We start from the raw sequence: 20,593 nt of genomic DNA, 5'->3' as shown, positions 1-20,593 counted from the left end.
ACACGGCCTGGGAAACCCTGAGCCAGCCCCTCCCCCCTTTTGCAAAGCAAGCTATGTTGTATTTTCAGTGAAAGTATGAACAAGAACTATTGTCAAGTGTTCGTTCGCTGCAAGGCCACACACGATCAACCATTATGGATGGCCAACACCGACAGTCTCACTAGCACAGAGGACAACAGCCAACAGTTTGTGTTCTCTCAAATTCTAGAGGAGGGGGTCAGTCACAGAGAGCTGTATGAGCAAGCAATATCCTCCAAGGTGGACTCCTTACTGGATGGCAGTCACTCTAACCTCGCAGTGTTAGCCTATGGTCCGTCTTGTGGGGGCAAGTCCCATACAGTGTTTGGTACCTCAGGTCAGACGAGGGTCAAAGAGGAAGCAAGGGGAGTTATCTATCGCTGTGGTGACCATCTCCTGAGGGCGCTGGTGGACAAGAGAAGTGCTGTAGCTGTTTCTTTCCTGCAAGTATTTGATGATGGGAGAGTGGCCGATCTGTTTGATACAAAGAAGCGAAGTATGGAGATTGTTGTTGATGAAAGCAGCCTCAATTACTGGCCACCATCAGCCTCCCAACAGAAGGTCAGCTCCTCTCAAGAGTTACTACGACTGATTGAGAAAGGATATCTGATAAGAAATGCCACTGGTTGTGTGAGAGAGCCTCAGAAGAAGTCTGGTCTATCGTCCATCAAGCCTCTTCCATTACAGCAGTATCGCCCCCATTCCTCTCATGCTGTGTTCAGATACAATGTTCAGCTACAACTGACTGATGAGGTTCAAGTGTGTACATTGTGTGTGGTTGACTTTGCTGGCCGGTCCATTGACAACCCCTCTACTGATCCTGGCATTGAAACACTGATGCGTATCATACACTCGCTAGCCTCTGATGCTACACTCTTCCCAAAGACAAGTCTAACAAAATTACTCAAGCCGTGTTTTGGTGGAAACTGTGATACTATTGCCATTGCCAACATTTCTCTTAGCAGTGCCTCAGTGAATAGTTTGCAGCTTCTCTCACAGGCTATGAAGATTAGGAACTTTGCAAAGAAGACGATCATTCCTCTGTCCCAGAGTGAGCTCCTCTACTCAGAGAGTGGGTCCTCCCTAGTTGGTACTGAAGAGGCACACCAGAAGTGGGTGACAATTACCTTTATTATTGTGTTTTATTTTGACTTCTGTAGGAATGGTGGAGTCATCAAACTGACGAGTAGGAAGCCTCCACTGCCACTTGACCCCCCGCATACTCTAATACCCCCTGAACATTCACTGTCACTTGGCCCCCCACATAGTCTAGCACCCCCTGTGAAGCGTCCACTGCCAGCCAAACTAACATCTCTCAAGCCAGTGAGCCCCTCCCCCACCCACTGTGTGTGTGTGTGTGTATGAGATAGATTGTTCATGCCCAGCTCCCCTCACCACTGTTTGTGGCAGCAAGAGCTCGAGGCAACTCAGCAAAGCCTGAAGATAACTCAAGCCAAGATTCTATTTCGTTAGGTAAGCAAACAGTTCAAAATGTTGATTGTCTCTAAATTACCATTTAATATTATATTCTCCTACAGATTCAGACACTGATTCCAGTGCTGAGAGTGCCATGGCTTCTCCTCTACCGGTCCCCAGTGGCCCGCCCCCTCCACCACTGAGGGGAATCCCCCATTTCAATCCAGACTCCCCCCTCTCCTCTCAGCTGACGACCACACCTCTCATCCCCAGTATAGCTGCGAGACCATCCTCAGCCAAAGTGACTAGAAGTGCTCCACAGGACAACTCGCTACAGCAGAGGGGACAAGAATGTACAGATCCTGTGAGCAATAGTCCCAACGTTAACGCTAGGAGAAAACTGTTTCCAGCTATAAAACGTTCAGAGGAACTTCCCAAACTACTCCAACCATTGACCATCAGACCAGGGACGAGATTACCTGCTATCACAAGAGTTGCACCCACCAGAGAGCTGCTACAAACACCAGTCCTCCCTCCACAAGTACGAGAAGATATCATGCCCCATTCCCAAACAATGGCACCTGATGGACCCCCCACATATGTTATGCCAGCGGGTGGACCCCCCACACGACATGTTATGCCACCTGATGGACTCACCACACATGTTATGGCCGCTAATGGACCCCCCACGGTAAACGAGAGGTCAGAGGGCAGTCTTGGTGACGTCAGTAACACCTCCTCCAGTTCTGTGAGCCTCTCCAGTGATAGTGACAGCGAGATGAGGGACAGCTTCAGTCAAGGTGAGCATACAATCATCGTTTGATCTGATTTACTAGTGTTGATTATTTGCAGATATGCAGCCAAGAGCTCTGGCTATACACGGTAACCACTGTATTATTACGTAATCTGATGTTTATTTATTCATTTATCGGTAGGCCGCCCCTTCAGTGGTAGACAGCTACCATTGGACCAGCCTCCCTCGTATCCTGGTACCACCACCAGACACCCACCAGTCTTCACCACACCACACGGCCCTGGAGAGCCCAGCGATCATGAGGTAGTTCCTCAAACACTGAGCGATGCAGAGATCCACTTGGCAGCCATGGAAGGCGTGAGAGTGTCAGAGATGAAGAGGCTGGCTATTCAATACGGGGTGGACTACAAAGATCAAGGTGGACGCACTCCCCTCATGTACGCAGTGCTAGGCAACCAACCCAAGGTGTGTGAACAACTGGTCAAACTGAGAGCAAGTCTCAACATGAAGGATGTCTCTGGCCTCACTCCACTGCTCTGGGCCACCTTCCTAGCCAGACCAGAGGTCGTTAGAATCCTGCTCAAGTGAGAAATTATACCAATGTAATTATTATACTTTCCAGTAGTACTCTCCAGTAGTACAACAAATTATATACCTTATAGCGGGTAATTTTCGTGGGGTAAAATATTCGTTATTTTCGTGGGCAGGCTGACCTCCACGAAATTTTAACGTAGGCGTGGCTTATCAGAACGTAGGAATGCCGTGCAGCCACGAGACTAAACGAAATTTTTACTCACGAAAACCACCTTTTCTCGAGTTGAACGAATTTTTTACCCCACGAAACTTACCCGCTATACGGTAATTATAGTGTTTCCCACTACCTAACTCCCACCCACTGCTGTAGGGGAGGTGCTGACCCATCCTGCACTGACCTAGGAGGGAGGACAGTGTTCCATTGGGCAATGAAGACTCCCAACCTCCATTGTCTCAAGTGGTTATGCAAGCACGCCAACCATCCAACTCTTATCAACCAGCTGGTGAGTCCGAACCAGCGCTACTGTATAGTGCTGTGAGTGTGTGTGTGTGTGTGTGTGTGTGTGTGTGTGTAGGATGGGGATGGACTGGCTGCACTTCACTGGGCAGTTATGGGCGACCAAGCTCAGCACATTAGACACCTTCTCACCACCACAAATGCTGATGTCAGCATTAAGGACAGAGACGCCAGACCACCTCTCACATACGCAGTCCTCAACTTTTCTCCAGCTTGCATCAGAGTAAGTTTATTATTGCAACTAATTGCAACAAATTGCATTGTACACATGTGTACTCCCTCAGGCCATCCTCGAGCTGAGGGAGTCTGTAGTGAACCTGACTGATCATCAAGAGAGGACCGCCCTCCATTACGCCTGTGCAGAGGGATCAGCTGACTGTGTACGAACACTACTCTCCTTTAGAAGGTACACCCACTCACTACATGATCCACACCCAGTTCGTCCACTCACTTATCACACCCATATAAATGCAGCTGCAACCTTCACTGCACTGACAGCAACGGGACCACCCCCCTCCACTGGGCTGCTGCTGGGAACCAACCAGGCCTCATACAGCTACTCATAAGGTTATTATATAGTTAGCAGTGTGACCAGTACACTACTGGATGTTGCCCTCCTATAGACGAGGGGCAGACAGGGCTCAGTGTGATCACAGCGGGATGACCCCACTAGACCACGCCCAGGAGAGAGGACACACGGACTGTATCAAAGTGCTCCACACATATGGACTAAGACGTCACTCTTCATCACTCTCCATCGCCTCACACGCCCCCATACCCACACATGGTGGAGCCCCGCCCACTTATGACGAGCAAGGTCATGTGATCATGAGATGGCCCCATCAGAGGATTTCGTTGTCCGTCCATCGTCAACCAGCTGATGGACAGGATGAGACAGACCATACCGGCTTGCAGGGTGAGTGCATTAATAATTAATTATAGCTGCAATTAATTTATTGTGAACTATATTGTAGGTGACTTGGTAGTCAGAGGCCACACCCCCACCACACCCCCTAATGGCGGCACTAGGAGGAGGCTCTCTCGATTATTCTGCTGCTGTAGAAACAATGTAGTTGCACCATTGACATGACTATATAAACTTGCTTTTTATTCATGTAAAATTGGATGATAAAATAGATAATGATCACAACACATGTATCAACCCAACAAGATAATAATAATGGCATGGGGAATGTTATAACTAGCTAGATATTTGGTTCAATGTTTTCTTCTTAATCTGCTTGGTTGCTCAGTGGCGGATGGTCCCTGTCCTTGCGCTGCCGATGTCTTTACCACCCGTGGTCGACCAGATGATGACTCTTTGCCTTTACTCTTGTTAGTGGTGGTGGTTGATGAGTGTCCATTGTCCTGTGAGGTGGAGGCTGTCATATTACGTGCCTTGGGTCGCTTTGGCTTATTAGCTTGAGCGGCCCCTTTTAAAGAGCTGCCACCACCAGAGTTATGGCTGTCAGGCTCTAGAGTGGGTGTCTTGGGGGGAGGTGGTTGTTTCTGAGAGGTCCTCTTGCCTCTGTGAGATGATTCACCATTATTAGAACTGTTATTAGTCTTTTTCTGAGGAGTTTTCTTTCCTTTTGCAGCACTTGTTGTTTTGTTTGTGTTGAGATTCTGTTTGGCTGCAGATCGTGTGAAAGGTTTAGATGGTCCAGCTTGTGTCTCTGCGGGAGGCTTGTGCTTAGTGGGCGGTTTCTTGGTGGGTGGTCTCTTAGCGGGGGGTCTCTTGGTGGGTGGTCGCTTAGGGGGTGGTGTCTTCATGAGTGGTGGGATGTCATCACTACTGCAGGAATCGCTCCACCCAGGAGGGGCCCACGGTGGGGCAAATATTGAGAACAATGAATCTGACTCCACATCACTGAAATCATCCGTATCCATGGAGTCATAATCATCTTCATCCCAGAGCATGCTGCCAGCATAACCAAACATACCGGTACTGCCACCCACACTGTACCACTCGTCCCCTTCTGATGAGTCGGAACTGTCAGATAATTCTCCAGTCTCTGCATGGTATACCAATCGATCAAAGAGGGCTAATACCGTCGGGTCTTCCCGCGTAGTGTTAGCAAGTTCACCCTCGTCTGAGTCTGATAGCTGCTGAAACCTGTTCCTTGAGGGGGGGTCTCGAGATGTGTGTAGCACGTCATTAGCTCTCAGTGGGAGGTGACTCCAAACCTGCACACAGGCAAATAACATCCTAGAGACATTCTGAGAGCTCTGTACAAGCTACAGGATGCTAGATACAAAAGACATTTGTGCTCACCTTGACAACCTTCTCGACCCCTGAGGTAGCGAGGAGCTGATGGTTGTATGAGTATCGTGCTTGGTTGATAATGGAGCGATGACCAGGTAGTATAAGGTGAGGCTCCACTTCTGGGACTTCTCCCCAGGATGAGGTCCTACCTGCACAGGGAGAGAGGTGAGGGGTGAGGACCAGTGTAGACCTGGCTTACCAATGGGGTCAACCTTCCAAATGTACACTCTAAAGTCATCTGACCCTGACACCACATACTACAGAGGGAGAATCAACACCAGTTAATAAGACGTGCCATGTATGTACCTCATCATTCTGGCCCATGAAGCAGCCAGACTTGAGGGTGACCCTGTTAGAGTACGAGTGTTGAGAGTCGGTGAAGACTTGGGTGGCCTTGCTTTCATGGAGGTTAAACAGAGAGGGGTGGCGGTCACGGTACAAGGCAAACAGCTGGGTACCCATACCATTGAAGCACACTGATACTGCACTCCCATTGAAATAAGGGCTCAAACAATTCACATAATATCCACTCACTCTGTGTGGGTGTGGGTGGGATGTGTGAGAGATGTGTGTGAGTTGTGAGGCTTACCTCTTCATTTGTCTGGTGTCGTATAAAGCCACACCCAATCCATCAGCCACACCCACTAAACAAGGCTCGACAGGATTGATGGACACACTTCGAACTGATAGCATATTTTGACACAAACGAACTGAAGGAAACGACAATAAATAAATGACACTAATTCAAAGGGTTATCCCCATTACTGTACCTGCTGATCCCATTGGCTCCCGGGAGTCTATGATATAGACACAGCCTTCCTCCGAGGCAGTGAGGAGCGTGTGAGGGGAGGTGGGGTGAGGTGTTACACAGTACACTGACTCCAGGTGGGTGTGGCAACTAACAGGCTCTAGTCTGAGAGGGAGATATACATGAGAGGGACATACAGTACATTAACCACAGCAGTACCTTGCAAAGTCGTGCTTGATCAGGTCGGCATCGTTACCTAGGACACAGATATACAAGATAACAAGCAATTTCTTGACAGATATCAGTACCTCCAGTGTAGATGAAGGCACTATCACAGGAGAAGGCTGCACTGAATACATTGGAGGTGTGCTGTGTATTCATAACGATAGGGGCAGCCTCTCTTCTCCCCATCACCTCCCCCATCCTCCACAGCAGCACACGGCAATCATCCCCGGCCGATGCTAGCCACTCGTCGCCTCCAGGAGAGAAGTCAAGTGAGTTGACACAGCCATGATGACCCAACAAATCCACACTTCTCATGCCAGGAGCACTGGCTAATGACTGTCTCATGTACTCTTGCTTGTACCAGCCGGGGGGTCGGCGACTAGACACTTTATCAGACATCAAACTATTGAGCAGACTGGGTCTTTGCAGAGGAGAGCCTGTCAACAGCGGAGAGCTCAGGGTAGAACACATTGCAGTTGACTTGGTTGCCATTGCTTTTTTCATGATAATGGGAAAGATCGTTTTAATAAACTGTTAAAAAATAAGGGGAAAGGTCGTCGATAGTAAGAAGCTGTGTTGCAGCTGTCTAGTGAAACTAGGGGAAAGGTCGTCTATAGAAAGGGAAACCTGGGGAATTCCCCGCAGGGTATGCAAGCTTGCAGAACATCATATTAAACTTGAAATTCTGTGGGTTGACAGTAAACTAGAGCAAAGAGACCTGCTCCTCTCCTCACACAAGTACTTGCAATCAAGATGTCCAAGTTCACCCTAGTTGCCTATTTCCTATGGCTAGTGCTGGGCTACTTTGGGACTCATCACTTCTACCTGGGTAGAGACAAGCAAGGGATTCTCTGGCTGACCTCATTCGGAGGCTTCTTCTGGATCGGATGGATAAGAGATTTTTATCGAATACCTGCATATGTGCGAGAGGCCAACAAGAACAGTTATTACCTCGAGTCGCTAGCTGTGGAGATGCGTCACAGTAAAAAACCCTCTCTCTGGAAATATGTGCATCGTATTGTGGCCCAAGTTGCGTTTGGATACTTCTACAGATCGCTAATTCGAATGGCCATACCAGAGGAGTTCCAAGAGCTACAATGGCTGACTACTCTCCTCATACCACTCGGCAGTGCGGTGGGTACATACACAGTCAGCAACATTGGTCCTATCAAGAGCAGGTTCAAGTATTCACTCATTGGAGCATACGTTGGAGAGGTCCTGTTTGGAGATATTCACATGTTTTCTGCTGATCGAATGGGCAGCTTTGCAGTTGGTGTGAGCATGCTGTTCTCTACCTTTGGCTGGGAGTGGGATCGAGCTGTCAAACCAAGCAAGAGCTACTGCCAGCGAATGAAACTTTGTTTGATCATCTTCCTCCTGTACAGTGTTCTCTGTGGATCGTACGTCTATCACAACATGTCAGTGAACACTAAAGATGGAGATACACTTAAAGTGCGAGAGGTCATACATAACTTCTTCAAGTCTCCTCACTGGGCAAAACTCAAGACCTCAATCTGGAAGGTGTACGAAGACTTCACACGTGAAGGCTGGGACGGTGTTAAACAGAGATTAACTATCATGGCTGACTTTGAGGGTGAGGACAGAGCGCGGACTGTCCTGGGTGTGGCCAGTGACGCTACTCGCAAGGAGATCAAGGACCGCTATCGTGATCTAGCCAAATTGTGGCATCCGGACAAGCATCGCGGGGAAGGAAAGGAAGCAGCTAATGAGAAGTTTATGGAAGTCAAGGAAGCTTACGAGATTCTGGAGTCACTGTTAACAAAGAGAGAGAGGCGATGGAGGGACAACTCTGGGGACTGACCTGCATTGCATGCGTGGTCTCTAGCTTAATAGTTTTGTTGGTTTCATTATGTTAAATCTGTGCTCATGTTGTGCAGTCATGCCTTAGTTTGTTTAGTTCATACATGTACAACTGTATTACCCAAAGTTGTCTCATAATATTCATGATCTTTCCTTAGCAATCTATTACGATGAACGCCAATATTTATCTGCATGCGCTCATGTTGTGAAGTCATTCCTTACTTTAGTACATGATATAATTATTATAGCACAGTATTATCAATCATAGAATGTTTCGAGACATGAAATTAGTGAATGAAAGTAGCCCAACATAAGCTATAGTCCAGAGTCCAGTTGTCCTGTCTTGCTGACAGAGGCCCAGGCCATTCTCCTGGTAGTGTAGTGCTTTGCCACGTCACCATTTTTTGTCACCATGATGGTCCCACCACGCCCACCAACACGTTCCAACATGTACTCCAGAGATTCCCTCAGGGCACCTTCAGCATCTACACCTGTGTGTGTGTGTGTGCAATCATTATTTAATCATTATTAAGTTAGCTAAAACAGGCCCATTCAGAAAGCAAATGATTTTTTTTCGAAAATGGAACCTTTTATTCTACGAAAATAATTGGCTTTTCGAAGGGCATTTACCATTCTTGGCCTGCAGTGTTGATAAGGACCTCTGTGCTAGTAACACTTTAGCAATGGACTCTCCATGACCAGTACATGACACGCCTCCCACTCCATTGTCAGCAACTCCCCCGCACCCAATCAGAGGGGAATCCCCTACTCGTCCAACACGCTTCAACGAGATTCCACCAGTTGAGGTCCCGGCTGCTATGTTGCCATGGAGATCAATGGCCACGGCTCCTACAGTGTCATGTCCTAAGTTGTCATCCGTGTTGAACACATTATCCACCACACTAGAGTATTGCTTGAACGTCTGGTAGGCCTCCTTTGCTTCTGCAGTGACCAGTTCATCAGGGTCCACCTCAGGTACCCCCTTTTCCTTGGCAAACAGGTTGGCCCCTTCTCCAATGAGCATCACATGAGGTGTGTCGTCCATCACCATTCTAGCCAGAGAGATGGGGTTAGAGATGTTCCTCACTCCAGCCACAGACCCATAGTTGAGTGATGCTGTGAGGACGAACAGTGTACGCAATAATTATCACAATGTTACTTAAATACCGATAAACAAAATTATGTCTTTACGTACGTACATCCATCTGCAATCATAGCATCCATTTCCACTTCTCCTGCTGCATTCAGTACTGAGCCATGGCCAGCATCCATGAGAGGATTGTCCTCCAGAGCACACACAGCCACCTCAACTAATAATCAGTATTTAATACTGTAAAAAGTTATCCCGGCATTATTAATGGGCATGTACATTATAATATTAACGTCACTACTCTTAATTAATTACCAGCATCCAGTGCAGACTTCCCCTCAGTCAGTAGTTTGTATGCTTCTTGTGCAGCCTTCTCACATCCTTCTCTCTGGAGAACAGTTTTATGGGCTGCTGCTCCAGCATGCACAATGATGGCAGCCATTTTGACAATCACTGCGCATGTCATTGATAGCTGTTAAACTATTAACTGAAACGACCTTTACCTATCTAGATCTGGAGTGCCCAAAGCAAGATGAGGGAAGACAAGGCAGGACTGCAGAGTGTGGTCGCACAACAGGAAGAGGCCTATGAACAGAGAAAGGTGAGTGGTCTCATGAGCTGCTATCTGTGAATATTGAATCGATGGTACTGCAGAAAAGTTGGCTGCCTGATGTGCGCAACACTCCGTGTGCCCGCTCCGCCCTCATCCATGGGATCCTGGGAGGTCTCACTCTTGGACTGCTCTACTTTGCCAAGAGCAGTGAGTAATATAAAAGGATATGTGTACGTGAGTCATCCCCTCCTCCCTCCCCCCCGGTTCTGGCAGGTATAGTGAGGAGGTCATGTGACTTGGCTGTCGGAGGGTTTGCAGTAATGGCGCTGACTAGTTGGTAAGATGCCCCCCCCCTACACACACACACACACACATGCACAAAGTCAATGCATTGTCTGTACAGGGAGGTGTGCAGATGGAGTAAAGCAAAGAAAAGGGCAGAGGTGAAGAGAACAGTCGCCGTCCTCAATACACTCACCTCACGTACTACAACAGATGATACAAGTCAAGCAGACACAATCAGATCAAAAACATTATGACATCATTAATTTATTATGACATCATTAATTTACTATTGTCTATTGTTTGTATGCAAGTTTCTATCTGTTTCAAAACAATGTCCACTTTGGTTGGGTCAGAATATATGTTGAGTTGCGTGTGCTTGCTGCCATAGCGTTTAAGCTCCTCCCTCTCCTCAACAGTCTGTAGAAATGAATTTTGATCAGCGAACATTAATTGACTCAGCGTTAAACAGAGCATCTTTGAACGACAATAACTTTAGGTTAATTTATGATTTTCTGAAGCTTCATTCAGGTGATGTGTGTTAAGTTTTTGACAAAATACCATGGGCTATATTATGGCCCGTTCCAAATATAAAATTTGAGCATACCATCTGAACGGGCTCCATCTAAGCTTTCAGAAAATCAGAAAATCATCATTGAATCTGGACCATCAGAACTCTAGTTACAGAGCCAACTACAGTAATTAGTGAAGGAGAGTCAATAGATTCGCTTACAATTTCTTTGAGAGGCTCTCCTGACCAATCCAAAGGCAAAGGTGTGTCAGTATTGAACCACTCAGCCACGCCCCCAGCCACCACCTCAGTAGGTAGCCGGGTGCCTCCTGGTGCCAGATTCAACCAGTGGAAATAAGGAGACTTCTTAATCCAAGTCGACTGAACAGATGACAACTGTCTGCAAGAGGAGGATCAAACCTTACGTGGGGAGAAAACACAAAGGCTATTATAGCTCATGCTGATTTGGGCAAGAAACTAATCATTGATCTAAACACACCATCTTGTAGCTCTCAAAGAGCTACTGAATACATATTTTTAGTATGATATTGAACCCATGTTATGAACTAAGTTACGTACCTTGTTTTGGCCTGGTAGTTGTGCAGGAAGTCCAGGAATAGTTGTCTTAGCTTATCAGGGGGCACCTATTGCAGACACTAACACACACGTGCACACTGAGAGAGTACCCCCTGACCTGCAGCTGGTATGGGGGGCCATTGCCTGGGTACCCCCACACAGAGGCTAGGAACTCGAGAGCTTGTCTATAGCCCACGCTCCTCCCTGCCTGGCTCTCGGCCACCAAGCCTCCCTCACGTACCAGTCCAATCACCTCCTGTATAAAAACACATTATTATATTATATACATAAGATAAAGCTGTCAAAGTTTATACTCAACAAACAACTAATTTCAAAAACGATAGACACTCACTGGAAAGAGACCTTGTTCCACAATTAGCTCACAACGTGCGTCTATTCTTTGTTTGAGGGGCAGTCGTGGCATAGTTAGGAATAGACACTTGAAGTTATACTCCGCCTCTGCGAGTGATGATGTGATCACAACACACACTGAGAGCAGCACTCACCATCTACACTGTAGTCCCTCTTGAAGGAGGTGACTGTTCTGTTGTAGAGGGCACATGCAATACAGTCATCAATGAGACTAATAACACACTCACTGTCCAGACAGAGTGCATATTTCCAGAGCTCTCTTTAATCTGTACCAATCATTGCACTCCAGTTTGGCAGTATAGTCGGGATCTAGTGATCGCAGCCTCTCTAGACTGTAAATGGGGAGAGGGTACGTTGTAGCGTTGTAGTTGAACATCTTTCAACAGCCATAACTTTTCTATCGTTGACCCAATGTTAACATTTTTAGAATTTTCTGAAAGCTTAGAAAGAGACCTTTCAAATGATGTGTTTAAATCCAACATTTTGTCGGGGCCCTAATTTGTCATTTTTCGGCCTTGGACCATGGGCTATAATCCATGGTATCGCTAAATTGGCAAATAATTTTATCTCTCAAATATGAAATTTGATGACACCATTTGAAAGGTCTCTTTCTAAGCTTTCAGAAAATCATAAAATAGTTGATATTGGATCCACGGAATTCAAGTTATGGCAGCTGAAAGAGTCCCTAAATTATTGATTAAAATGGGGAGAGGGTACGTTGTAGCGTTGTAGATGAACATCTTTCAACAGCCATAACTTTTCTATCGTTGACCCAATGTCAACATTTTTAGAAATTTCTGAAAGCTTAGAAAGAGACTTTTCAAACGATGTGTTTAAATCCAACATTTTGTCGGGACCCTAATTTGTCATTTTCGGCCTTGGACCATGGGCATGGTATCGCTAAATTGGCAAATACTTTTATCTGTCAAATATGAAATTTTATGACACCATTTGAAAGGTCTCTTTCTAAGCTTTCAGAAAATCATAAAATAGTTGAAATTGGATCAACGGAATTCAAGTTATGGCAGCTGAAAAAGTCCCTAAACCAATGATTAGTCCAATACGATTTTGAAACCTTTCGAATTATGTCAAACATTTCGTTGGGGCCATAACATTTGTTATTTTTCGGCCTTGGACAATGGGCTAGTTAGTATGGCCAAATTGGCAAATGCTTTGTCTTATGTCTTACCTCACATCCCAGACACCACCATCTCTCTGTACCATCTCCTCCACCATAGCCTTGGAGGCGGGGCTTGAGGGGGGAGCACCACTAGCCCCTTCTATTAGCGTACGAAAATACAGTCCAGACCCGCCCACCACCAAGGGGACACGCCCCCTCTTGATGATATCTGTTATCACGCTCACGGCCTCTACTGCATACTGTCCAGCCGAAAAAGAATCGCTGACATCAGCAATATTCAGGAGATGGTGGGGGATTCCCCTCATTTCATCTTGGCTGATCTTGGCAGATCCAATGTCCATACCACAAAACACCTTCATAACGATAGAATGGAAAGATCATAAGATGTTCATAACAAAAGTCATGGTAACAATCGAAATGCTTAAATTTTGCACAAGGAATTCTTTAATGGGGCCGATCTTGATTACCTGTGCTGAGTCAGCAGAGACCACCTCCCCACCGAGACGAGACGCTAGCTCTAGTGAGAGGTTCGTCTTGCCAACTGAGGTGCTGCCTGCTATCACAAGCACTGTATGGGAGGAGAGCACTAATGAGATGTCATTCACGACACGGTTAGACTTACCTTTGGGCTTTCCTGAGGACTTTAGAGCTGCAATACATCTCTCTGCCATTCTGCATAGAAGATTGAGCATGTCGTTGTCTCAAATAACCACCGCTAAGAAACATGTTGTTTCGAGGTAAACAATTCATAAACGTCCTTTGACCTTAGAACTTTGTACCTGAATGTGTCCCTTGAACTTCGACCTTTGCTCCACGTGCAGTTGAAGAGAAGGTGTACAACTTAAAGCAGGTGGTACTGTGGCCTTACTAGATTTTCTTCGTCTCAATCCACAACTCACTGTGTTGAAAGCATCCAATTGTGAGCTGACTGGTGACCTATTCACTGACACTCACTATAATTGGGAAACCTCTTCCTTGGAAGAACTAAAATTAAAGCCAAGTGTGTGTTGATCAAGTATTTTTTAAAAGGAGAAGCTATGGCTAGCAGAGGAATAGAGACGTCACAGAGGAAAGCACTGCTGGGAGATGACGATGCCACTATGGTGTTTGAAACGAGCAAGGATGTCAATGTTGTCTCAACGTTTGATGCGATGAATATTCGCGAGGACTTATTGAGAGGCATCTATGCTTATGGTGAGTCTATCTAGTGTCCTTGTGATCTGTTAGCAATGTGTGTGTGTATGTGTGTGCAGGCTTTGAGAAGCCATCGGCCATCCAACAACGAGCCATCCTCCCGATAATCACAGGGAGAGATGTCATTGCACAGTAAGTGAGCTTGCGTACAGAGTCACATCTATAGAGTACCTCCCCTCTCCCTCCAGGGCGCAGTCTGGTACTGGCAAGACGGCTACTTTCTCCATTGCTGCCCTACAAAAGCTTGATATTCAGACGAGGGAAACGCAGGTCCTTGTCCTCTCCCCCACGAGGGAGCTGGCCTTGCAGATACAGAAGGTGTGTAATGAAATGTGTGTGGGAAGTGTGTGTGTGTGTGTGTGTGTACACAGTCTTACTCCTGCCTGCAGGTGGTCCTGGCTCTGGGGGACTACATGAGTGTGCAGTGTCATAGTTGCATTGGAGGAACCAACGTGGGAGAGGACATCAGGAAGCTGGACTATGGACAGCACATTGTGTCAGGGACTCCAGGACGTGTGTTTGGTAAGTCTGCAGGACGGGGAGACTGTGTCACGCTCATTGGTTGCTCACTGTAGATATGCTCCAGCGACAAAACCTCAGGACAAGGAACATGAAGATGCTGATTCTGGATGAGGCTGATGAGATGCTCAACAAAGGTACCGTATATCATATGGTGGAAATGTTTGTAGATTTTGTATTGAACATCATACGAAAATTAAAACTCCAACCGCAATAGATTCAACGTCACTATCCTGAGCTGTACAAAATTAAAATTATTTTGTTTATACGAAAATTTGCACCAACGAAAATTACCTGCTATACAGTACTCTCATTGCTAATGACCCCCTGACCTTGTGTAACCCCCCTCATTGCTAATGACCCCCCTGACCTTCTATAGGCTTCAAGGAACAGATCTATGAAGTGTATCGTCACCTCCCCCCGTCCACACAGGTAAGCCCCCCCCCCTCCTATTGCCCCGTTGTTGATTATGCCCCCCTCAGGTGGTCCTGGTCAGTGCTACTCTACCACACGAGATTCTGGAGATGACAAAGAAGTTCATGACTGAACCCATCAGGATCCTAGTCAAGCGGTGAGCATGATGCACAGATTGCCCATAACTTTAATATGGAATTAAAAAAATTGGAAAATTGTAATTTTTGGAACTGTTAAGGATCCCCCTGTCATTTGGTGTGTTTAGGTTATGTTAGATAATATTAATTGTACCTCCCCTCTCCCTTCTGTAGTGATGAGTTGACACTGGAGGGAATCAAGCAGTTCTTTGTGGCGGTAGAGAAAGAGGAGTGGAAGTTTGACACACTCTGTGATCTCTACGATACACTCACCATCACCCAGGCCGTGATATTCTGTAACACTAAGCGGAAGGTTGAGTGGTTGACTGAGAAGATGAGAGAGGCTAACTTCACTGTGTCCTCGATGCATGGAGACATGCCACAGAAAGAGAGGGAGGCCATCATGAAAGAGTTCAGGGCTGGGGAGAGGTGGGCTCTGTGTAGCTCTGTATTGTACAGCATTGTACTACCACTGTATTAGTACCTCCCTCTAGTGTTCATTCTGTATACCGTATTACTAGAATGTTTTGCGAGCATCAAACATATGCGAATTTTGCTAGCTTAAATTAGTACTAGTAAATACACATTTGCAAAGGTCTTCATCAGCAAAATATTTTAGTAATACGGTAGTCAATACTTCTGTGTACGTGTGCTGATAACTTTGCATGTGCGTACTCTATACTAAACTTAATACTTGTGTACTTTGCCTCCCTTTAGTCGAGTTCTAATCACTACTGATGTTTGGGCGAGAGGTATCGATGTGCAACAAGTGTCTCTTGTCATTAACTACGATCTCCCTAACAACCGAGAGCTCTACATTCATAGGTATTCATTATTAACGTTGATAATTATATTTATTTATGTCATCAATTCATTATCACACAGGATTGGACGCTCTGGTCGCTATGGGAGACGAGGGGTGGCCATCAACTTTGTAAAGAATGATGATATTCGTATTCTGCGTGATATTGAGCAGTACTACAGTACACAGATCGATGAGATGCCCATGAACAGTAAGTGTGTGTGTGTGTGTGTGTGTATGTGTGTGTGTGTTACCGCCCCCTCATCTTGTACCTCCCCCGCAGTTAACGAGCTTATCTGAACAGCCCCTCCTACTATACTGCACATGACTGGAACTGTCCTTTAGTTATGTAACTTATTTCTTATCACGTGCATGGCTGAGAGTGTCACGAGTCTGTTGCCTTGTTATTACCTACTACTACATGCATCTTTATACTTTCCCGTTGAATATGAATACGAATAATTATATATGCTCTGTCAAAAACAAATGCCATGAACACACAAACAGAATGATATAAACTATAATACAGCTATTAAACTAACTAACTGATGTGTTCCAGTGTCCCTTGCTTGATGAGGTGTTCACACTGAGATCGAAGGAGATAGTGTTGACTCCCCACTCTCAGTTGTATGATCGTCCCATCCTCTGTCTCAAATTCTCCATAGTCAGTCAGACATCGGACCTCTATATACGAGCTCTTTGGTGGTTGCATGTACTGCGTGAGATCAAGTCCTTTGATCTTCCTCATGTAGTTGGCCAATGAACGATTGTAACGGTTGAACCACTGCACCTCTTGTTCACACAGACATAGCTTAAACTCTGGAGGCAGCACACTTCCCACCTCCCAGCGATAGTCCCGTATCTTGGTCATCCTATTATAGACGTACGCCAAGAGACATCTGTGATTTCTCTCAAGGCAAGCATGTCGTAGTTGTATACCAGAGACAAGACCTTGCTCACCATCCGTGGTGGCTCGCACTTCCAACTGGTTCTGTTCAAACAGCGCCTGCATCTCCTCAATGATCTGTCTAATGGTGTCCTCATTGTAAGGTGGCAGCGTTCCTTCTCTGCATCGTCGCAACTCGCGCAGCAACTCCAGGGCCTTCTCTCCAAACATGTTTGTTGGTGGGCTACAATTAGAGTCATTAGTAGGTGTGTCTAGTTTTGTATGTTTTATGGTATTTGTAGCTTCTTTGCTCTCTGAAGGATTACTGCCTCACAAGAAAGGCTGAGGGAACTACCAGTACCAGTTTACAGTATTACCAGATCCCAAGACCTGTGTGGAAAGTCAAAACAATAAAGAGACAAGGCTATGGACCCAAAGGCTCCCACCACCAGCCCACCTCAAGTTCGTATAAAGTACCCGTACTGTTAAGAAAATAATGCTGTAAGAATATCGTAATACATAGATTGCCGTGTTGTGAGAATATAGTGAGTAGAGAGTGTCTGTGGTCATGTATAGTACGTTTCCACCCCTATAGGAGAAAACCACTCCTCCTAAACATCCCCCTCCATGGTCCCCCCCGTCTGGGGGTAAGAGATTGGGTACCCCCCAGATTACCCCGGGCTCATCAACGAGGAGTCAGCTAGGAGTGCCTGATCCCTTCACAAGAAAGATATCTCGGTTCCCCAAGAAACATTTTACACAAAGCTCATCTCGTTTCAACCCCCAACAACCACCCCCTGATTACAAGCCCCTCCCTCTGCTCAAAGGTACGTGAACCCTCTACCTCCTGTGTGTGTGTGTGTGTGTGTGTGTGTGTGTGTGTGTGTGTGTCTGTGTCTGTGTCTGTGTCTGTGTGTGTGTGTGTGTGTGTGTAGGAAGCATTGCAGTAATTACTGTGCTCTATCAGAATGGTGGGTGCCACGTAATTAGTAATGAAGAGAGAGTTTCCCAATACCCAACGATTTGTGACATTGTTTGTTTATTGAGAACAAGTTTTAGAGATGAGGTCAATTTAAGGCCTACTGTGGGTGTTGATCCTTTGTTAGTATCTGGCATGCTGCATGTTTGCACTTGTAGCCTTGTGTTCACGACTATCCCTTTGTATCAAAGTGCTACTACATTCCCACAGCATCTTGTTATTACCTCCAAGCTCTAACTAGTTAAGGTGTGTTTGACACCCTCCCCCTCACCTCACACCCACCCCCTCACACACACACCCTCACCTCACACCCCCACCCCCTCACACACACACACCCTCACACACACCCCCTCACCTCACACAGATGCTTCCCCTGAGGAGAGAACTGCTCTATTCATTCGCAAGATTGAGCAGTGCTGCTATATTTTCGATTTCTCTGACCCGATGTCTGATCTTCGAGCCAAGGAGATCAAGAGGGCAGCTCTTAATGAAGTGTTGGACTATGTCTCCAACTACAAAGGAGTTCTCTCAGAACCCATCTATCCTGAGGTCGTGCGCATGGTCAGTTAAACAGGAACTGTTCACTATAGACAGGAAATAATACTTAATTGTATCCTTACAGTTTCGTATGAATGCTTTTCGGACTCTCCCTCCGATCAACAATCCGGACTTTGACCCTGACGAGGACGAGCCTCCACTGGAGGCCACATGGCCCCACCTCGAGGTATGCCCCCTCACCACATAGTGTACGCTAATCCATACCCCCCACAGCTAGTGTATGCTTTTTTCCTGCGATTCCTGGAGAACCCTGACCTCCAAGCCTCACAAGCCAAGAGGCACGTCGACCAATCGTTTGTGCTTAAAGTGTTGGAACTGTTTGATAGTGAAGACCCGAGGGAGAGGGACTTCCTCAAGACAATCCTGCACAGAATCTACGGCAAGTTCCTCGGATTAAGGGCCTACATCAGACGACAGATCAACCACATCTTTCTAAGGTGAGATAGCTAAAAAAAAAATAGGAAAATTTATGTTGAATTGAAAAAAGCCACTATACTTCAAAAATACTGGGTGACTTGACATAAACCACGCTCTGTGTGCGTGTGTGTGATACTCTTCATGTTCTATATAGTTATCACTTTTATGGATGTTTTTATTGGCCCCTGTTTCAAGTCAACATGAGCTGAACATGTACATACTGTAGCATTAATTATTCCAGCATTCCTAGGTTATGTCATCATTGATAGTCATTGCTTGCTGTTTGTTAATCCACCAGATTCATTTATGAGACAGAGAAGTTCAACGGTGTGGCTGAGCTTCTGGAGATACTGGGAAGCATCATCAATGGCTTTGCCCTCCCCCTGAAGCCAGAGCATCGGCAGTTCCTTGCCAAGGTGCTCCTCCCTCTCCACACCACCAAGACCCTCAACCAGTACCAGGCCCAGTTGGCCTACTGTGTGGTGCAGTTCATTGAGAAGGACCCAGAGCTGACAGTGCAGGTGGGGCCACTAATACAGCCATAATAATTATAGGGGGAAAGTCTCATCTTATTATCATTAATATGCCCACTGTGTGTGTGTGTGTGTAGGTTGTGAGCAGCCTGCTTAAATTCTGGCCCAAAACCAACTCCCCTAAAGAGGTTATGTTCTTGGGAGAGCTGGAGGAGATACTGGACATCATTGACCCAGCTCAGTTTGTGCTAGTACAGGAGATCCTCTTCAAACATCTCTCCAAGTGTATCTCCAGCCCCCACTTTCAGGCGAGTGTTTAATCTGTTGTGAGTTTATTTATTACGTGTGTGTGTTTGTTCGTGCAGGTGGCTGAGAGAGCACTGTACTTCTGGAACAATGAGTATGTCGTGAGCCTAATGGAGGAGAACTCCGAGGTGGTCCTTCCCATTATGTTTGACGCCCTCTACCGTATCTCAAGGGAACACTGGAACAAGTAAGTGTGCTGGTGGAGTTGCCTCCCTAACCTGTCCACCATTAATCGTATGTACAGGACCATTGTGGCCCTAGTGTACAACGTCCTCAAGACCATGATGCAAATGAATACTAAACTGTTTGATGATCTCACAAACTCCTACAAGCTTGACAAACAAAAGTGAGATATTAATTATTGTGAATATTTCGCTTAATTATCTTGTATATTATGTAGTTGTGATAATTATCCACTGTGTTTCTAAATCACCATAGCATAGTTATTCTGCCCCCCCCCCCTATCCATACCCCCCTTACTCGTACCCCCTCCCCCTCCCCCTCCAGAGAGAAAGATCTGGAGACAAACAGAGAAGAGCTTTGGAAGAAATTGGATGCTCTCAAGTTTGAGCACGACCATAAGAACACTAACTCCACCCTGAATGCCACGCCCCCTCCTGACAATTCTAGCCACAATAGCGAGATGGCCTAACTTTTCCAGACATGTCTTGAACCATGTACAGTGTATGTGTGTGTTCTAATTATACAGAGTAACTATTTAATTTCTTAGCACAATTGTTGTATTCTGTGTAGCGGTGTTGTTCATTTGCTTGCTTTTTATTCAGCAATTACTCTCACTTACTTTAACGAAAAAAATTTGTCTACGTCTTTAACTTTGAGATAATTATTTGGATGGGATTTCAGGGTTCATGCCAGCTAGCTAGCCTAGCTGGGCAACATGTTCTAGTCTAGTAGAATGGTACAGTCTACATGTTGAGTAGATGCTACTGCATGGAGGTTTTTGATATCATGGGCAGCTTGCATGAAGGCATAGCTAGCTGCATGACACTGTTATGTGATATGCAGCACTTGGTTAGCTATATTTATATAGCTGCTGCAGGAGCTAGCTCAGCTGAGGCTCAGC

The 20,593-nt window shown here is 46.1% G+C and overlaps 9 protein-coding genes across 9 annotated transcripts; 5 read left to right on the top strand and 4 right to left on the bottom strand.

Annotated features, from left to right (window-relative positions):
• Positions 1–37: 37 nt before the first annotated feature.
• On the top strand, positions 38–4,416 carry LOC135348296 (kinesin-like protein KIF18B). The gene is made up of 12 exons (XM_064546476.1): positions 38–1,130; positions 1,179–1,341; positions 1,404–1,491; positions 1,557–2,234; positions 2,287–2,316; positions 2,370–2,772; positions 3,093–3,225; positions 3,298–3,462; positions 3,524–3,645; positions 3,714–3,806; positions 3,863–4,155; positions 4,214–4,416. The coding sequence occupies exons 1-12, from the start codon at positions 76–78 to the stop codon at positions 4,327–4,329; spliced, it is 3,339 nt and encodes a 1,112-aa protein (XP_064402546.1). The 5' UTR covers positions 38–75; the 3' UTR covers positions 4,330–4,416.
• LOC135348300 (DDB1- and CUL4-associated factor 5-like) lies at positions 4,394–6,995 on the bottom strand. The gene is made up of 8 exons (XM_064546481.1): positions 6,562–6,995; positions 6,473–6,509; positions 6,276–6,418; positions 6,095–6,215; positions 5,812–6,040; positions 5,705–5,762; positions 5,515–5,654; positions 4,394–5,426 (listed from the first exon to the last, which is right to left on the bottom strand). Exons 1-8 carry the CDS (start codon positions 6,980–6,982, stop codon positions 4,458–4,460), a joined length of 2,118 nt encoding a protein of 705 aa, XP_064402551.1. The 5' UTR covers positions 6,983–6,995; the 3' UTR covers positions 4,394–4,457.
• Positions 6,996–7,120: 125 nt separating this feature from the next.
• On the top strand, positions 7,121–8,464 carry LOC135348294 (dnaJ homolog subfamily C member 22-like). Its single transcript, XM_064546474.1, has one exon. The coding sequence runs from the start codon at positions 7,232–7,234 to the stop codon at positions 8,297–8,299; it is 1,068 nt and encodes a 355-aa protein (XP_064402544.1). The 5' UTR covers positions 7,121–7,231; the 3' UTR covers positions 8,300–8,464.
• A 45-nt stretch (positions 8,465–8,509) lies between these two features.
• Positions 8,510–9,849, bottom strand: LOC135348295 (isoaspartyl peptidase/L-asparaginase-like). The gene is made up of 4 exons (XM_064546475.1): positions 9,705–9,849; positions 9,499–9,609; positions 8,930–9,415; positions 8,510–8,790 (listed from the first exon to the last, which is right to left on the bottom strand). Exons 1-4 carry the CDS (start codon positions 9,829–9,831, stop codon positions 8,615–8,617), a joined length of 900 nt encoding a protein of 299 aa, XP_064402545.1. The 5' UTR covers positions 9,832–9,849; the 3' UTR covers positions 8,510–8,614.
• A 31-nt stretch (positions 9,850–9,880) lies between these two features.
• On the top strand, positions 9,881–10,570 carry LOC135348293 (cytochrome c oxidase assembly protein COX20, mitochondrial-like). The gene is made up of 4 exons (XM_064546473.1): positions 9,881–9,990; positions 10,044–10,149; positions 10,216–10,279; positions 10,346–10,570. The coding sequence occupies exons 1-4, from the start codon at positions 9,922–9,924 to the stop codon at positions 10,479–10,481; spliced, it is 375 nt and encodes a 124-aa protein (XP_064402543.1). The 5' UTR covers positions 9,881–9,921; the 3' UTR covers positions 10,482–10,570.
• On the bottom strand, positions 10,462–13,596 carry LOC135348286 (tRNA dimethylallyltransferase-like). Its single transcript, XM_064546465.1, has 10 exons — positions 13,447–13,596; positions 13,292–13,392; positions 12,873–13,177; positions 11,911–12,015; positions 11,818–11,855; positions 11,664–11,770; positions 11,430–11,567; positions 11,315–11,379; positions 10,958–11,135; positions 10,462–10,644 (listed from the first exon to the last, which is right to left on the bottom strand). Exons 1-10 carry the CDS (start codon positions 13,514–13,516, stop codon positions 10,495–10,497), a joined length of 1,257 nt encoding a protein of 418 aa, XP_064402535.1. The 5' UTR covers positions 13,517–13,596; the 3' UTR covers positions 10,462–10,494.
• Positions 13,597–13,623: 27 nt separating this feature from the next.
• LOC135348287 (eukaryotic initiation factor 4A-III) lies at positions 13,624–17,239 on the top strand. Its single transcript, XM_064546466.1, has 12 exons — positions 13,624–13,660; positions 13,829–14,018; positions 14,078–14,150; positions 14,207–14,336; positions 14,408–14,540; positions 14,594–14,674; positions 14,917–14,969; positions 15,020–15,108; positions 15,263–15,517; positions 15,806–15,913; positions 15,974–16,101; positions 16,174–17,239. Exons 2-12 carry the CDS (start codon positions 13,862–13,864, stop codon positions 16,188–16,190), a joined length of 1,224 nt encoding a protein of 407 aa, XP_064402536.1. The 5' UTR covers positions 13,624–13,660; positions 13,829–13,861; the 3' UTR covers positions 16,191–17,239.
• Positions 16,338–17,007, bottom strand: LOC135348292 (DNA replication complex GINS protein PSF1-like). Its single transcript, XM_064546472.1, has one exon. The coding sequence runs from the start codon at positions 17,005–17,007 to the stop codon at positions 16,432–16,434; it is 576 nt and encodes a 191-aa protein (XP_064402542.1). The 3' UTR covers positions 16,338–16,431.
• On the top strand, positions 17,095–20,342 carry LOC135348281 (serine/threonine-protein phosphatase 2A 56 kDa regulatory subunit epsilon isoform-like). Its single transcript, XM_064546458.1, has 10 exons — positions 17,095–17,238; positions 17,372–17,603; positions 18,120–18,316; positions 18,378–18,479; positions 18,527–18,750; positions 19,029–19,251; positions 19,341–19,511; positions 19,569–19,696; positions 19,754–19,855; positions 20,017–20,342. The coding sequence occupies exons 1-10, from the start codon at positions 17,203–17,205 to the stop codon at positions 20,159–20,161; spliced, it is 1,560 nt and encodes a 519-aa protein (XP_064402528.1). The 5' UTR covers positions 17,095–17,202; the 3' UTR covers positions 20,162–20,342.
• The last annotated feature ends 251 nt before the right edge of the window (positions 20,343–20,593 follow it).

Source organism: Halichondria panicea, chromosome 15, assembly GCF_963675165.1.
Source record: "Halichondria panicea chromosome 15, odHalPani1.1, whole genome shotgun sequence".
In the NCBI taxonomy this organism is placed as follows: Eukaryota; Metazoa; Porifera; class Demospongiae; order Suberitida; family Halichondriidae; genus Halichondria; species Halichondria panicea.
This window is presented reverse-complemented; position numbering and strand designations above follow the sequence as displayed.

What these genes read in the sequence shown, in the direction of transcription:
- LOC135348286 (XM_064546465.1), bottom strand. Translation starts at nt 13,516, where the DNA reads ATGCTCAATCTTCTATGCAGAATGGCAGAGAGATGTATTGCAGCTCTA. An exon ending in GGTGGTGTCTGGGATGTGAG is followed by an intron (nt 12,016 to 12,872) that starts GTAAGACATAAG and finishes CCCCATTTACAG; the next exon opens with TCTAGAGAGGCTGCGATCAC. An exon ending in TGGAACAAGGTCTCTTTCCA is followed by an intron (nt 11,568 to 11,663) that starts GTGAGTGTCTAT and finishes GTTTTTATACAG; the next exon opens with GAGGTGATTGGACTGGTACG.
- LOC135348300 (XM_064546481.1), bottom strand. Translation starts at nt 6,982, where the DNA reads ATGAAAAAAGCAATGGCAACCAAGTCAACTGCAATGTGTTCTACCCTG. An exon ending in ATCAAGCACGACTTTGCAAG is followed by an intron (nt 6,419 to 6,472) that starts GTACTGCTGTGG and finishes TCTCCCTCTCAG; the next exon opens with ACTAGAGCCTGTTAGTTGCC. An exon ending in GGGTCGAGAAGGTTGTCAAG is followed by an intron (nt 5,427 to 5,514) that starts GTGAGCACAAAT and finishes GCCTGTGTGCAG; the next exon opens with GTTTGGAGTCACCTCCCACT.
- LOC135348296 (XM_064546476.1), top strand. Translation starts at nt 76, where the DNA reads ATGAACAAGAACTATTGTCAAGTGTTCGTTCGCTGCAAGGCCACACAC. An exon ending in AAGAGCTCTGGCTATACACG is followed by an intron (nt 2,317 to 2,369) that starts GTAACCACTGTA and finishes ATTTATCGGTAG; the next exon opens with GCCGCCCCTTCAGTGGTAGA. An exon ending in CAACTCTTATCAACCAGCTG is followed by an intron (nt 3,226 to 3,297) that starts GTGAGTCCGAAC and finishes GTGTGTGTGTAG; the next exon opens with GATGGGGATGGACTGGCTGC.
- LOC135348287 (XM_064546466.1), top strand. Translation starts at nt 13,862, where the DNA reads ATGGCTAGCAGAGGAATAGAGACGTCACAGAGGAAAGCACTGCTGGGA. An exon ending in TGATGAGATGCTCAACAAAG is followed by an intron (nt 14,675 to 14,916) that starts GTACCGTATATC and finishes GACCTTCTATAG; the next exon opens with GCTTCAAGGAACAGATCTAT. An exon ending in ATCAGGATCCTAGTCAAGCG is followed by an intron (nt 15,109 to 15,262) that starts GTGAGCATGATG and finishes TCCCTTCTGTAG; the next exon opens with TGATGAGTTGACACTGGAGG.
- LOC135348292 (XM_064546472.1), bottom strand. Translation starts at nt 17,007, where the DNA reads ATGTTTGGAGAGAAGGCCCTGGAGTTGCTGCGCGAGTTGCGACGATGC.
- LOC135348293 (XM_064546473.1), top strand. Translation starts at nt 9,922, where the DNA reads ATGAGGGAAGACAAGGCAGGACTGCAGAGTGTGGTCGCACAACAGGAA. An exon ending in AGGCCTATGAACAGAGAAAG is followed by an intron (nt 9,991 to 10,043) that starts GTGAGTGGTCTC and finishes ATGGTACTGCAG; the next exon opens with AAAAGTTGGCTGCCTGATGT. An exon ending in GCTCTACTTTGCCAAGAGCA is followed by an intron (nt 10,150 to 10,215) that starts GTGAGTAATATA and finishes CGGTTCTGGCAG; the next exon opens with GTATAGTGAGGAGGTCATGT.
- LOC135348295 (XM_064546475.1), bottom strand. Translation starts at nt 9,831, where the DNA reads ATGGCTGCCATCATTGTGCATGCTGGAGCAGCAGCCCATAAAACTGTT. An exon ending in GAAGTCTGCACTGGATGCTG is followed by an intron (nt 9,610 to 9,704) that starts GTAATTAATTAA and finishes ACTGATTATTAG; the next exon opens with TTGAGGTGGCTGTGTGTGCT. An exon ending in AACACTGCAGGCCAAGAATG is followed by an intron (nt 8,791 to 8,929) that starts GTAAATGCCCTT and finishes ACACACACACAG; the next exon opens with GTGTAGATGCTGAAGGTGCC.
- LOC135348281 (XM_064546458.1), top strand. Translation starts at nt 17,203, where the DNA reads ATGGACCCAAAGGCTCCCACCACCAGCCCACCTCAA. An exon ending in ACCCAGAGCTGACAGTGCAG is followed by an intron (nt 19,252 to 19,340) that starts GTGGGGCCACTA and finishes GTGTGTGTGTAG; the next exon opens with GTTGTGAGCAGCCTGCTTAA. An exon ending in TCAAGGGAACACTGGAACAA is followed by an intron (nt 19,697 to 19,753) that starts GTAAGTGTGCTG and finishes TCGTATGTACAG; the next exon opens with GACCATTGTGGCCCTAGTGT.
- LOC135348294 (XM_064546474.1), top strand. Translation starts at nt 7,232, where the DNA reads ATGTCCAAGTTCACCCTAGTTGCCTATTTCCTATGGCTAGTGCTGGGC.